At 37.1% G+C, this 16216-nt stretch overlaps 1 protein-coding gene across 3 annotated transcripts in view; it reads right to left on the reverse strand.

The window, feature by feature from the left end:
• The window catches only part of LOC139965014 (AP-4 complex subunit beta-1-like), a 50416-nt gene that overhangs the window by 1928 nt on the left and 32272 nt on the right, over window positions 1–16216 (reverse strand). Inside the window, exons 1-15 of one of the 3 annotated variants that reach the window (XM_071967167.1) lie at window positions 10425–10591; window positions 9275–9398; window positions 8587–8759; window positions 7982–8112; window positions 7500–7647; window positions 7059–7152; window positions 6362–6485; window positions 5773–5899; window positions 5215–5310; window positions 4336–4499; window positions 3591–3721; window positions 2590–2755; window positions 2302–2375; window positions 1816–1921; window positions 16–376 (exon numbers count right to left, since the gene is read on the reverse strand). In XM_071967167.1, the coding sequence (XP_071823268.1) occupies window positions 16–376; window positions 1816–1921; window positions 2302–2375; window positions 2590–2755; window positions 3591–3721; window positions 4336–4499; window positions 5215–5310; window positions 5773–5899; window positions 6362–6485; window positions 7059–7152; window positions 7500–7647; window positions 7982–8112; window positions 8587–8759; window positions 9275–9364 (1985 nt within the window). In that variant the 5' untranslated portion in view covers window positions 9365–9398; window positions 10425–10591. Of the gene's footprint in view, window positions 1–15; window positions 377–1815; window positions 1922–2301; window positions 2376–2589; window positions 2756–3590; window positions 3722–4335; window positions 4500–5214; window positions 5311–5772; window positions 5900–6361; window positions 6486–7058; window positions 7153–7499; window positions 7648–7981; window positions 8113–8586; window positions 8760–9274; window positions 9399–10424; window positions 10592–10653; window positions 10813–16216 lie in introns of those variants that run through there. The other 2 variants (XM_071967165.1, XM_071967166.1) reach the window with 2 other exon arrangements.

Below are 16216 nucleotides of genomic sequence, written 5' to 3' on the forward strand. Positions count from 1 at the left end.
TGTCAAGTGACTTACATTGCCTGTAGTGTGGTCCACTTTGATTCAAATTCCTCAGGTGACACAGAAAATGACTTGTCTAATTCTATACTACTGCCCTCATCTTCTGCCCTTTGTTCAGTTGTCTCTTCTTCAGCTGGTTGGTTGGCAACGGAAGACAGTGGTACTCTCAATGTTTCCAAGGATTCTCTAGTTTCTTCCAGTTCATTTGAAAGATCATTAAGAGGACTTTCACCTTTGACCTCTCCATCTTGTGTTACTGCTGTTATATCGATGAGCTGACCTTCTACTGGTGATGACGGTGTTTCAGTCATGTCACTTTGAGTTATGTGATCTTGTAGGACTTCATCATCTTGTATCGTCCATTTCTTCTTTGAATCTGTTTAGGAATGAAGATTGTACTGCTCAGTATGTACTGCTCAGTTCCAAAATTTGGAAGTACCTGATTTGTCTGCAGGGGATCGGTGGTGGCACAACAGGTTACCTGGACTACAACATACAATTAATATGCTCCACTCAAAAGACTTAGATTTTAATCATCTCCAGACAATGTCAGTACAAAAATAAAGGAAATCACAGATATGGCTACATCTAAACAAAGACAATTTTACATGTCCTCCATGTATGCATCAACAATCATTGTGTGATGTGTACGTGCTTATCCAACTGAAATCTATACATGAGTAGGGAAAGAGCATACCCCTGTCTGTGAGTTGGTTGTAAGGATGGACTGAGGACATCTGTGTATGCAAACCACACAACTCACTCATACCCCTGTCTGTGAGTTGGTTGTAAGGATGGACCGAGGATGTCTGTGTATGCCAACCACACAGCTCTCTCAAACCCCTGTCTGTGAGTTGGTTGTAAGGATGGACTTACGACGTCTGTGTATGCCAACCACACAACTCCCTCATACCCCTGTCTGTGTGTTGGTTGTAAGGATGGACTGAGGACATCTGTGTATGCCAACCACACAACTCCCTCATACCCCTGTCTGTGAGTTGGTTGTAAGGATGGACTGAGGACGTCTGTGTATGCCAACCACACAACTCCCTCATACCCCTGTCTGTGAGTTGGTTGTAAGGATGGACTGAGGACGTTTGTGTATGCCAACCACACAGTACCCTCATACCCCTGTCTGTGAGTCGGTTGTAAGGATGGACTGAGGACATCTGTGTATGCCAACCACACAGCTCTCTCAAACCCCTGTCTGTGAGTTGGTTGTAAGGATGGACTTAGGACGTCTGTGTATGCCAACCACACAACTCCCTCATACCCCTGTCTGTGTGTTGGTTGTAAGGATGGACTGAGGACATCTGTGTATGCCAACCACACAACTCCCTCATACCCCTGTCTGTGAGTTGGTTGTAAGGATGGAATGAGGACGTCTGTGTATGCAAACCACACAACTCCCTCATACCCCTGTCTGTGAGTTGGTTGTAAGGATGGACTGAGGACGTTTGTGTATGCCAACCACACAGTACCCTCATACCCCTGTCTGTGAGTCAGTTGTAAGGATGGACTGAGGACATCTGTGTATGCCAACCACACAACTCCCTCATAACCCTGTCTGTGAGTTGGTTGTAAGGATGGACTGAGGACGTTTGTGTATGCCAACCACACAGTACCCTCATACCCCTGTCTGTGAGTTGGTTTTAAGGATGGACTGAGGACATCTGTGTATGCCAACCACACAACTCCCTCTGACAACCATCTTACATCACAACAATAGCCTGACCTGTAGTTTTACCTCAATATTTCTCCAGGCTAGATTATTGACAAAGGTTTATTTAATATAGTAATGGTAATATAACTCACTGACAAATAGTTTCACAGAGTTGAGAATTGGTGGTGAACTTTTCTCTGATATAATTTCATATGATTGGTCGATTTGAGTTCTTGCTGAGAAAATAACTTCTTTGGCCTTCAAAAGAAAGAAAATAAAACAATGCCATCTTCAAATTAAGGTTAAATCTGCAGTATAAGTACCATATCAAGGCCCTTAGTTGGCTGTTTAATGCATTCTAAGAACAGGAATTTGATTTCTCTATTAATTGCATATAATTAACAGCAAAGTTGGTGTTACTTTCAATTGCTTAACAAATAACCTCTGACATAAAGACAGATAGATCTTGTGATGATCTGATAATAAAGTTTAAGTTTAAATAATTTGGAGTCATCAGTGAGTCTAAAAACGAGTCAAAATTATCAGTTTTCTTTGGTTAGGGGTTAGGGTTAGGGTTAGTTTTATCAGTTTTCTTTCATATACAGAGCACGAATTTATTAATATTTTAAAATCCTTACCATATTTACATCTTCACTCAAAAGTCGGTAGTATATTTGGCCCTTGTCTCTTAAATGCAAATCATCTTGACTTTCTGTTCGAGAATTTGAAAATGAAAGAAAATGAAAATAAATCACTTTACATGCAAAACTACAAGACTGTTTACAATATCACATTCCATGAATCATGACAAGGTGTTAACAGTCTGAAATACAAGATACCATCGTGGGCCTATGAAGCATAGAAACGAAAAGGAAAATGTTTAAAGATATCCAATCGTATGGTAACCCGGTACTTAGAGCACTCACCTACACAAAACTCCAGAAGTTTTCCCAGCATATCTTGGCATTCAGCTGGTCTGGAGAAGAACAGCTTGGTGGTAGCAGTCAGAAGATTGCTCAGGATAAGAGGGCGCTGAATATCCTCCAGATTATCAATCATCGACTCCAGCAGATATGGAGCATCGGGGAGATTCTGAAAAAATAAAGTATTTTGTGAGCTGTCTGCATAACTGCACCTTAGAGCAAGCTTTAAACACAAACATTGGCAGACTAAGCCATCAGAGAATGTGGAATTTTAAAGTTAATCCAAATAGCAAAGTTTGTTTAATGACCAATGCTAGGTATGACATATGGATCTTACTTTATATGAAGAGGTTTCCCTTCGGGACAAAACCCAAGGATAATTGTAGTTGCCAGACAACACATTAGTTCATCTCAAACCACTGACAACTCAGCAAAGCTCAGTTTAAATATCCAGCCAGTTTTGACAATTCTGTATGCTTTAATAGTACCACTCCATAGAGCAATTTTTTGTCACACTTTTAACTAATAATAGAAACAATTGTAAACCTTTATTTATGAGAAACAGGATGCTGATATTGCCAATATTCTAACTACAAGTGCTGCTTAGAAGCAGAACTGAAAATGACATATAGAAATTTTGTTATCCCAACTGGGTGATACATCTTAATGTTTCACTGACGAGCAAAAGCATTTGTGTGTTTAAAAGAACATTAGCAATCTCAACAGTAAATGAGTAGAAAGTGTATAAAACCCAAACTGATTTTACATGGCTGTAATTTGACATTCCCACAATCATAATGAAGCCACTTATTATTACTTTCATGCTTTCATGCTTTGCCTGATCAACTGAGCTATATGGTATTTCAGATAACATATTCTAACATCAAACTTATTATACTTCAACATCCAAACTGGTCAATTGTGACACAGAATGAAATAAACCAACAAGTCATGTTTGGAGTGTGCACGATATTTACCAGAGCATGTCCAAAGTGACCACTTACCTTTCCGTGTTCTCCTATGATCCATAACATAGCTATCTTCCCCCTCTGATCCTCCACCCTTGACCACAGCGATGGGATCGCCTCAAAAACATCTGAGATGAATTGTTCAAATGGCTCCGAATCTAATAAGTCTGCAAAAGAAGAAATCTTTGCAGCTCAATATTTATTTTGAAAAAAAAGAGATTAAACAGATTTCTGAAGGGCAAACCTCACATTGTGTTGTGCATTTTCATTGCACTGTGGCCATTTTAGCATATCCAGCAAGTCTGGAATCACTCATTATTTAGTCCCTAAATCAGGTACTTTAGCACTTTCAGGGCTACTCTGAGACAGAAACAAGTCATGCATGTTTGGTTCATTAACACCTCACAATAATCTACTCTCAGGAGGTGATATAGCCCACCATGCATAGGCGTAGGAGGCAGGGGGGCTTGGGGGCTGCAGCCACCCCCCAACCAAATATTTTTGTGAAAATTTGGCAATATGCTGAGAATTTTTCGGGCACTGAAAGAAAAATAAATTGCAATGATGTAGCTAAAGGAAATCAATAATTTAAAAAAAATTATTAGAAGCATAGTAGTGGTCTGATAAAAAACATCCCCCAACTGAACCATTTCCCTGAACTGCTGATGGGACATGGTGCCATGGCCTCACCCCATCCCCCTTTGGGCATGCCACATTACACCCCACCATGTCAATACTCTAATGGTGTTTCTGTGCAAGTGTTGAAGCATGACCAGGTTACCTTTGAGGGCACTGAGTGCACAGCCGGCCACTCGATCCACCTCCAATAAATAGAGTAATATTTTGATAGCTGGCGTAGAATACTTCTCTTTCTTGGTTGCTATGGCAGAAACTGCTGAAATGGCTTTATCTGACACTTCAGGTGAAAGGTCAAGACAATGGGAACTGTAATAATAATTTTAAGAAATGTCACGGTGTAAAATGGCAGCACTAATCTAGGAAATAATGAAACTATCAAGTTTAACAAATAGGTATGCTGCTACCACCGGAGAAGATAATATAACTTAACAAAGAAACAGAAAAGGCTGTTTACCTTAAATATTAAATTAATCTCTAATCATACTTAAAGGCATTACTTTCATTACTACCGTTGGATATGATAAGTTCTCTGTGTGAAGCTGACAATGCCTTTAATAAGTTTATTCATCCGTTTGGAGATTTTTCAAGGTTACTTTGCCTCACAGTTTACCACATTCAGGAAACTGAGATTTGCAATTTTCTGCTAGCTGACACGGAGATGTGGATGTAGAGATGATATAATTAAATACATATGTGAACCATGGCGGCCAAAACCCTTGTTCAAGCTGTAGAGGGGAGAGTCACGTGTGTGAGCCACCAAGGATAACATGCACGCATGAACCAAGCAGTTCCTAACTTAAGTGGTGATTTTAAGTGTTAATTAAAATAAGAAATAATAAAACTACAGAAAGATCAATTGACATACTTGTAAAACTGGACAGCTACTGAAAGCTATTTTTTAGATTTCAAAGGAATACATTCTGGGTTGAATGTGATATAGACAGGCAATGAAACATTTAGCTAATAGCAATTCTGGCAATGTGAACGATGTTAACAAAATGAATAAGAAAAAATAACTTACTTGATTTCCTCCAGAATATCCTTCCAGTTTTTATCATTGCAAATCATTTCCAATATATCTATCTTCAAACATTTGATGTGAGCTGGTTCATTGTATCTGTGCACAAACAGAACAAACTCATATTTAACCCTTCCAGTTTTTATCATTGCATATCATTTCTAATATATCTATCTTCAAGCATTTGATGTGAGCTGGTTCATTGCATCTGTGCACAAACAGAACAAACTCATATTTAACCTATCTTTGTGATTACAAAGTTGGCTTTTGAATTAGTCCCTTCATTTTCTATGCTAGTGCCCAAAGCAGGAAATAAACACTAGCTATGAAGATCTAACTTCTCATCAGTTCAGTGTGATCGCAGGAAATTCACCAAATCAATTAGTGTCAACAACATCTTTTTATCTGAGTCTTATATGCAAATTAAGCTTGGATATCATACATATGCACATATTTAAGTACTTACACATGCTAATTGGTCTTTCATTAGTCTTGTGTCTCAATTTAATCTAAGAAATGTCCCCAGAGAATCTTCATTCATGAGAGGTATTTAAGTCTTACCTGCAAAACAGTTTCTTGTAATGTTTCGACAAGTTTACATGTGAATTCTTCTGCAACTGTTGGAGGTGGCACAGTGCAAAATAAACCACCTCTCCTTGTTCATGTGTCAGTAAATTTACCAAAATACCTGTTAAAGAATAAACAAAATGAACATGATAATTACTGTAATGTTTTATTCATTTATGATTGTTAAGCTGGAAAATAATAGAACAGAGTGGTATTTAGTACACAGAAGTCAAAAGATTGTATCACCAAGTATCCACGAGTGTAATAAAATCAGAGACAATCATGCCATATTATTCCACTGAAATGTTTAAGTGGTGTTATTTTATGGTGTCATTAAATGGTATTATCAAATGATGGTACTGCATGGTGATATTTTATGGTGGTACTCGCTGGTGGTTTTTCATGTTACCTTTACAGTGTTATAAAATGGTTTTATTGCATGGTGTTATTTTATGAAGTTATTCAACAGTGAATGATACCAGATCTAGAAACCATATTAAAATACTGTGATAGATATATTGATTATCTGCCAATTCAGTTATCTGGATATTGATTCATCAATTCGTTATGACTATCTCCTCACCTCTCAACTTTTTGAAGATATCCCGTTGAACTTCAGGCATCTTGTCGGTGTAATGCAACATGAGTTTAACACCAGCGATACTCACACTAGATTTTGTGCTCTGAAGCAAAGGGTCCAGTAAATTCTGAACAAAATAAGTCAAACAAAATCTCCTACATTGAAATTTTATCACAAATGACTCAATATTCTACTCAAATAATCCAAAAATCTAGTTAAGAGCACCTTGATAGACTTTTGCTGCTTACTTGGACAAGAATAAACTAAATTTGAAAAAGAAACGGACATCAAACTCGCCTGAAAAAAGGTCAATGGGAATGGCATCTTGGAAAAGTTGCAAATGGGCAACGAAAAGAAATAAAGTCCAGCTAACAATAATTTGCAAGGCAATTTGTAAGGCACTTAGAAGTAATCTAATTGCTGGAAGTTTTCAAATCACCCAGAAAGAAAGCAAAATCATTTTTAGAAATGGTCTTCATATATTTCTTTTCCTCAAATTGTGGATCAATTTGGGCTTAGGTGTTAAAAAGTGTCTTCAAATACGTGGTACTAATTAGTTAATTAGTAAAAAGTAAGCCTTAACTGTTTATATCCACTGAATGAAAACATCACGGACAATAGAATATGTTCGACCAACAGCAATCAAGCAGATTAAGAAACACAAAATTGCCCAAAACTACTTTAAAATGGACAGACTCACCAGAATATCAACAGTTTCCTCTTCATTGTGTGGTTGATATGCCAGCAGTAATTGTAAAACTGTGGCTTTACCCCAATCGTTAAAATCAGGTAACCTAAAAACCGGAAGGAATAAACAGAAATGTTACTCAAAACTCATAAGAAACAATATTACTCGCATATGATCAATGCAATGCAAAATAAATAATATATAAACCAATGCAAGATGTTAAATGAACATTAATTTGCAAGTAATTAGCAGTTCTTTTTTGGTTCCAAACAGTTTGTCACTCAGACAAAGTATTTGACATTAATTGCAGCCAACAAACTAAAAATATACATATTTTCTGTCACATTAAACTTCAACATTTGAGTCGCTATACTTTCAATAAAGTTACAATTATATAAAGACAATTAAGATTATTCCTTTTTCTCTGAAACGAAAAGAAAAATTCAAACATACTTGTTAAAGAGATAAATTGCAGTTTTTTGCTTCAAACTGAAATCTTTTCCAGAATCTTTCCTCATCTCAAAGAATGTTTTGATAGCATTGACCACCACTCCCGCATCAGTATCATACAACAGCTCATCAAAGTTTGGCATGTTGTGATCTTTGAAAGAAGAAAGACAAATATGATTGATTGACAAAAAGGAAAGTCAGTATCATGAGTTAAAAGCTAGAAAGTTTGAGTGACGATGAAAACATTTCAATTAACATTCAAACAAAACAACAACAAAATCAACCCAAACTGCTACCTGAATATGTGATGCTTTGATATATATTAATTTAAACAAGAAATGCTTTTCATTCTGTAGTATGTTCTCAAGCAAATCATGAACACAAGCCGACTAGGAATTACTTTAACTACATTTTGAAATGACAAAGAATTAATGACTAGAAAAGGATTTGAACAAGCGACCTTTGAATACTGTCCCTAATTTTACCTTTAGCAAAAGTTGGTTGCAGTTTGTGCACCTTCAAACAGCCCACGACAGCAATTTGTCTGACATAAGGACTTCTGTCTTTCATTCCAGAAAGTAAAGGCTCTTTCAAATATTCTAAAAATTCAGGTAACCTGGGAAGTAGAAAAGAAAATGGATTAAACAGCTGACAGATAATAAACAAACCATGCTCCTCTATTAGATTTTGATATGCTTTTGTGGAGGGTTTTGGCTTAAATCAGTTGGATTCATTACCTCACGTTTCCGAAGTTGGTGGTTACAGTAAAACTACACTGGCATATTATTCACTACACAGCAATCTTGCTAGACAGCCAACATTGATGTTGGGACAACAATCTTAATGACAGTCAGACTGAGACTCAGCCAGACAAAACCCTTAAAACACAAATCAAACAATCACTCAACTGGATCCAGATTTTGACCAGCAAAAAGTAAAAGCAGTTCTGGAAGCTAATACAGCATCAGAAAAGCTGATGTAGCAGTTTAGAATGTGATAAAAGTTGGTACAAATAGATACATTAGGAAAATCATTCACTTTGTTAATACTGGACTGATAAAATATTTTCTTAAACGAGAAAACTACAAACCTGATATTACAGAGGGTCTTCAAGGCTAAACCTCTTATCATTGCATTAGGATCTACACAATCTTTCTGTAGACTGTTGATGGTCAGGAGTGCAACGTCCGGGTTACGTTTTGCATATTGACTTATGTAGAGATACACCAACTTCTTACATGTAAGGTCTATTGTGCCACACATCTGCAAGACAGGAAAAAAGGGAATGAAACTTATTCTGGCAAAAACTATATCTGTCACTTTTGGCTAACATTGTGTGTAATATTTCTTCTCCTCAAATGCACAGTACACAGTAGATTCCCTGCTAACCTTTGAGCAAGGTCACAAGGTCACATGTAGCAACTCTGCTAATATGCTATGTATCAAGACACATATCAACACATCGCCTAGATATATGGGAGTATATGTATACTTAAGTAATTTGTAAAAAAGAACAGAAGTTTGTATTTTCCATAATTACCATCTCACTTCAACTGTTTTGTGTCCTGTTTGTACACACCATGGTGTTCATCTGGATCATTGTGCACTGGATCCTTGAATTAAACTGTTGTGATCTTATTTAAGTGTAATATTACTGGGTCGTTATATCTGGAAAATTAATATCCATGACATATTTTATAAAGTATCGTTAATTGTTATATATGTAGCATTCTCTGTCTTGAATTGAACTTATATTGCTTGGACAAAATAATACTCACTTTTACCATATAAGGAAATAAGGCAGACTTGTCTATACCGGCTGTCATTTCATCAACTATTTCGGATAAAACCTTTCGTAGAACCTCCATGTCTCCGGAGTTAAAAGATTGGGTCAGCTTTTCTCTAGTTTTAAAGAAACAAATCCATCACGTAAAAGTAATAGTTCTTCATCTGTGTTGACTTATTGTAATTCATCAAAACAAAACAAAAAATTAATAATGTAAACGAGCTGAGGGTGAGGTGATGTTTTCTCTACATTTAGATTTACAAATATGAAAATGCGCCCCCTTCTTATTATTTTTTGCTAATTATGAAAATTACTGGTGAATAAGCTGCAGAGCTACCTATCATAATAATTACATGTAACATTGCTTACTATTTTGTTATCGTTACTTTTTTTAAATGTTTTTTAAGGTAATTTAGTATCTAACAATTAGTGGTTTATTTACAATAGTCACTTTATTCTTTACACATGTAAACATGACATCCATGCTTTGGCGAGACTATTAACAACAATCACAACTAGTCTAGATACAACCTGAAGTATGTTAACGATTTAAAAGGTTCAATAAATCTCGAAGAATTCAGGAATCATGGGTCTAAATTATCATCAAAATCATAGAGGCTAATTCAGCAATGATATGAACTAATGTACATCATGCAGAGCCTACAACTTGAAAGCAAACTCTTACAGAACCCATTCCTAGCTGGATGTACTAATATTATTTAAGTGTGGTGTCATGATATAACATCCAGAGGACTGTCTTTTGGAATAGATGATGGCTAGATTTGTTTGCTATGATGCAAAAACATGTCACAGTCTGTTAGCCAAAAGTCTGTCTAGTAGCCCCTAGAGACCAATATACTGACAATACACACCTAGGCCTACAGCATCATTTGTGATTTAGTAGGCCTATCAATTGTTTCATGGGCATAAAAAAAATTCAAACATTCAACAATTTATTGTTTGGCATGGAGAGGGAAGATTGGGTGTGTATCAAGTACTGGTGGAATAAACTAGCTCTGTGAAGCAAATTACGGCTAGCCTATGCCTAATGTTACAACCCCCCCCCCCCCCCCAACATACACACCGCCATGTGTCCTCTATACGATGCAACATTCAGTCCTGGCTTCGAGATATTCAAATACCTTGGTTTTGATTTAAGACTTGTTTCAATGGCCTAGGTCTCACAGTCACTAAGTTCAGAATCAACCACTGTTCTCAGTCCCATACAATTGTCACATTTGTACTCAATCCGGTCACTCGTTCGCGTAATTAGTACCAACGCTAAATTCATGCTAGTTTTAAACACCAACAAATTATTATCTCCGTTAACAATCATCAGGAAAATTTACAATGTTCTTTTACACCACATACCCCGTTTCCTTCACAATATCTTTCTCCTTGAAGAATGACATGATTAAAACCATCCACGAGGGAACAAGAGCATTGACGTTTCTTCAATTGTTGAGATCAGCAAAGAAAAAAGTCTTTCCGCAGATGGTAGGAAGAACATAATACAACAACTATTAGCTGTACAAAGGCAAACTCGTCTGAAGAGACCGTTGCCAAATCTTTCTCATAGAGAGATTTTGCTGTAGTATATACAGGGATGAGAAACACCCTATGAGTACACATACGAATAGAACACCATATTTTATCTTAATATGGGAAGTCTCTATGCTTCACATCACCCCCCCCCCCCCCGTGCCAAAAAGAAGCCATTTTGTTATAACCGTCGTCAATAATAAATTCGTTATATTTTACGGTTTTGGAACATACTTCAGTGAAACTGATTTATGCCTACTTTTAATTCTTTCCTTACTTACCTTAAGATGATTTTTTTAGACAGTGGTCCACTACAACTATGCAACCTACATCACTGTTGTTTTCATTCCGGTATTATTATCTTTAGCATTATTTCTCATACTGGGGTCTGTGGGCCCTAAGAGGTCCATGTGAAAAGAGTCCAGAACGGGTCTGTCAACAATTTAATGACATAATATACGCTGTCAGACAATCAAAACAAGTCCAAGAGTTTCAAACAATTCCCCCCCCCCCCCCTCCCTCCTACTTATGTGGTATACTGAACATTAAATCATTGTCTTTAGTGTAGGGTCGGATTAAGAATGTTAAAAAAGGGGTATGTTGTCCTGGGAACGTTGAAGCAGACTGCTATGTTAGGGGTGTGGGATCTTCCCCAAGCAAAAAAAAAACGTTAGACGCAAAATTGTGTATCTGAGGAATATAATTTTAGCTGTAATTAACATCTGTAATTAGTTCTATCGTAAGTTTTAGATAATAACTACTTTTAATTATACATTATCATATGGGGAGGGAGGTGGGGGGGGGGGGTTGAAAAAGGTGTATGTCTGCGTCTGTAGGGTCCGTGGTAGAAAGAGGTTGAGGACCTAGGATCTAATGGCGATTGTTATCTGTTTGTTATCATGAAAATACTCTATATCAACCACACGCCCTACCTCTACGCTGAAACGAAACGACAACAGTTCTTGCTCACTTACATTACTCTAGTTAAGCTGGTTTCAACAATTTACCGAGAATCTATTTCATAAACTAGACTCGACAGAGCACAGGACGTATCTTTCCCACATCACTATATGGTTTGAAACCTGTCTGTCTAATAATTTCTTAGCTGTTCGAAAGTATAGGTTTACATTTTCCAGTCAATTTTCTGTTGGTACTCATCTGTCTTATCCAAACTGAGAAATAATTCTACAAAGCGCCGCCAATTATTTGATCGGATGTAAGGTATACTAACTTGACTTGATCATAAGGTCACCGGAAGCCTTCAAATGATTCGGCAACATTCAAAACACTCTTAATTCTGATCTCTCTTCTTATTTTTTCAATCAGCAAAGGTATCATTCATCCTTTAATCAGCTAAAAATCCTTAAATCTCTTTATACAAGCAGTGGCTCTCTTTGAATGGATCTAAGAATTGCTTTTCTAAAGAAGTACTTACTGACATAGCCTCGACATAGTTTACCAACGACCACCCCTTTGTCATGGATTCTTACGCTAGTAGCGCTATTACTTCTTCTACTTTTACGACTATCAACTCAGTGGACACACAAAAATCGATCCAATTAATTCGAGAAAGCTATTCGTATAAATAGGTATATACACAACTTGTTTATTAGGTCTTCATAAGAAAGATCCCTGGATTCAATTCCAGTGGATCAAGAATTAAGTTGTAAATCGAAGTATTACATTCCTCGCCTATTTTGTCTTGTGTTTAAGACGAGGCTAATTTCATGGTGATAACCAATAGTAGTCTGTCGATTTCAAGTCTTGCGGAACTAATCTGCTATGACGTACCATTCATCTAATCATACCTTCTACTCATTGCTTCCATATCCCGAATTGACAACGAATCATTAGCTACAGTTCGGAGACTTAATCGCTGCCAGGGTTTATTCCAGTTGCTCTTTTCTTTTATTTTATGTCTTCGATTGGTTTTACAATCGCCAGCCGGCTCGCTGATTGAATAGATATAGTTAATAGTAACTAAGGTTCTATGACTCGCATAGGCCATATATTGTCTACATGTTTTCTACATTAACACGGTCAACGAGCTTTATGAAGAGGTTACATAACTTGACAGTAAATTTCATTGTAGACATGTGTAGATAGGTAATTTTTTTCGTGGTGGAGCAACAACAAACAAACATGATCTTCAGCTTAATTTAATTCTCAACAAGTTTATTTTATCATAATTCTATCTTGTATATATCTGTACATGTACAATACGAAATCTTGAGGAGTATTGTAAAGAAAATACATATTAAGTATATATAGTACATGCTAACTGTGCCCCTCCCAACTCAGAATACCTGGCTATGGGCCTGATAACGAGGGTAGAGGGGGTGGAGTGTGAAGATCGGTACCGATAAGATTATTTATCTACATGAAAGGCAGCAAACACAAATATACGAAGCTTGATTCTCCAATAGGAGATTTGGTCATAAGTTTTCCAGATTGGACCAAAAAGGACGTGTTTGGTATTATTAACTCGACGGATGAGGGGGGGGGGTGCGGGGAGGGCGATGACTTGTGGGAAGAGGATGGTCGACTCACCTAAGCTTCGTTTAACAAACTAAACGGTAAAGGCTTTGCAAGATTTGTCCTTTTCAAAGTGATATATTATTTGTTGCATATTGACCAATCCCGTGCAGCAAGTCCATAGTATTCACTAGTCTTAATCTGATGTTGCTTGTAATGACGCCATACTCACTCGAAGAGTACCCATTGACAACTATTGCGCAACGTATTGACACTATCTGCAATCTTCTCCCGGTCCGTCCCTCGGTTTTTTCCCGTTAGTTTTCAGTTTTTTATTCTTTATATCGTTAACAGTATAATTTAAACTTCTATTGAAAAAAGTGGTTGTGTTCAAAAACCTGAAAAAAAATTATCCTTCACCGTAGCCAACATAAACAACTTAACTACGTCCCATGTTGATGACGTCATTAACTGTGCTGACTCATATTGTACTTCTATTGGAAGATTTCGAAGCTGCTTTCAGTGGTCTTACTGGATTAGAGTAGGAGGATGATAAAACCGTAAACATTAAACTTAACGACTTCTTTATTGTTTGTTTTCTTTTGGAGCACAATTAGCTTATTGAACTTCCAATCAAACTACTGAAAATTATTGTCAATTGATGATTGGTTACTCTAGCTTCCGGTGACGTCTGATTCTGCCAAGATTATATGGATGGATTTGATATATCGTCATCGCATATGCTTTTTTTTTCGAACGTATGGCAATTCGTCTTAGCTGGTTGTTCCCTCCCCTAGTTTCCCTGAGCTGCAAACATTCACGGACGGAGGAAATGTAATGGAACTTGCTAATGCTGTTCCATCGAAAATGTGTTTCGTGGAAAGTATGACTCCCTTTGTAAATTGCCATATATACTCTTTCTTCTAAGAAAACAACTCTCTCCGTGTGGGACTTATTCACGTTTATGGACATACCGAATTGCGAAGTCATTTGACTTATCCCTTATTATACCGCATATTTAAAGTGATTCATTCAAAATAAAGAAAGTCTGCGCAAAGAAAGAACAAATGAAGGCTGAACAAATACTTTTTTTTTTAAATAATGAAGGAATAAAATGTCTTGATTGTTCATTTAAATACCTGACGCAAATTAATGGAATGGAACTATTTTGGACAAGCGTTCCCTCTGGTGGGGCGCATCGCAAGAAAAAACCAATTTCCTCATATACTAATGAAAATAACATTTTAAATTCTTCTTTTTCGTTTCTTTCAACGAACAGCATTCGATCTCATTTTCAACCCTTTTAATCACTATCCGCAGTGGTGAAATTACGAGATTACAATGTTTCTTTATAGACCAATGTATGAAAGACAATAGTTTCCGTGCCTATAAATACCTGCATACATACGGACGGCGGTAACCGTTTTTTTTTATGAACAACGACATAATTATGAAATGAAATCAAGTAAATATTAAAACATACTTAAGTATTGGTGCTGCATTGCAAACCACCCACCAAGATTCTTCTTTTTGTTCAGAATTCCGAACATTAGGATATACTGTATTCTATTTTACAGAATGACAGAAGTATGAGTAAATTCACAATTAAATGACCTCCATTCTTGACCCTTATCCGATTTGTTAAAACGTGATGACATCACGAGATGATGTATTGATGACGTCATACGATGAATGACCGGGTTTCGGGGTAAATGATGAACACAAAACGAAGTATTGACAGGTTAATCGTAAAACACGATAGGTTTCCATAGAAACATTGCCATTGAAGAAACAACTACATGAACGATGTAATCAAAGTGCTATATTTTATAGATACGTTATAAACAAAGGAACGTGTTTAAAACATTTCCATGACGACCGTGAGGAGAGGGGGAGGGGTATATTGTTTAGCATGCCAATCATTTTATGAAGCGGGGCTGGGACTGGGAACTGGGTGTTGGGACTGGTGGTTGGGGACTGGGGGAAGGGGTGGGGGATGCAGATGGAAGAGTATCAGTTCAACATACAATGATTTCATTTTTATGTCCAGGCTCTAAAGATCTCGGGTGACTTTATCCCAAGTTAAATACTATCAGTAGGCCTTCAGAACATGCTAAAAAGTCTTAGACCAAAAACGCTTTTGAGATCATCAGTTTGCGTTTAATTTGCCGTAATCTAGCGGTACAGTAGGTGCGAAAGTAATACACCATTACTACAACTAAAATATCATCCGTTAGTTCGCCCCGTCAGCGAGAGCTGAAGTTATGACCAAACTTGGGTGGAGCTGCTAGCTTGACGTTCACAGCCTTAAACTTTTGATAGGAGAGGGAGATCCAGCAACCTCGTTCCAAATCAAATACAATCATAACATGATGATGTCATACCTCTGTGGGAATTCCCCTGAAGGGTATTGGAAAGGGGGGGGGTCGGTTAAGTGTGGGGGGTGAGTTTAATTGTAGCTTTTCAGGGCAATTTGATCAATTTTCTTTCCATTTCTCTTCCCTACTTCTACGTTTTTGTTCTAATACTTTGACACGCACCCTATAGAACAGCTGTTTGTTGACTTGTTACTTTGCCAAAAGACGTGCCGCCCTTTTGAAGAGAGAAATCAAAACTACAATTGGACTTCATGTAAAGTTGTCAGAAATATTAACATTTTCATTGGAATTCAATTCAATTCCCAAAAGATTATTCCTAACAGCATCTGTCCCAACAACGTTGAATATAACCTGAACCTTTTCTCCTTGTTTTATAGTCTTTTTTCCTACTTTCTTATCGACAATGTTTTCCCTTTTTTGTCCTTCCGATACACTGTGCAGAGAGTTCATAGAACGACCCAGAAGTGTAAACACATGAACTTCTATAACAACAAGTTTAGGGGAAGGGATATGGGTAACAGTTAGCGAAATATTGTAAA

The sequence above is a fragment of the Apostichopus japonicus genome, chromosome 23 (genome assembly GCF_037975245.1).
Source record: "Apostichopus japonicus isolate 1M-3 chromosome 23, ASM3797524v1, whole genome shotgun sequence".
Classification (NCBI taxonomy): Eukaryota; Metazoa; Echinodermata; class Holothuroidea; order Aspidochirotida; family Stichopodidae; genus Apostichopus; species Apostichopus japonicus.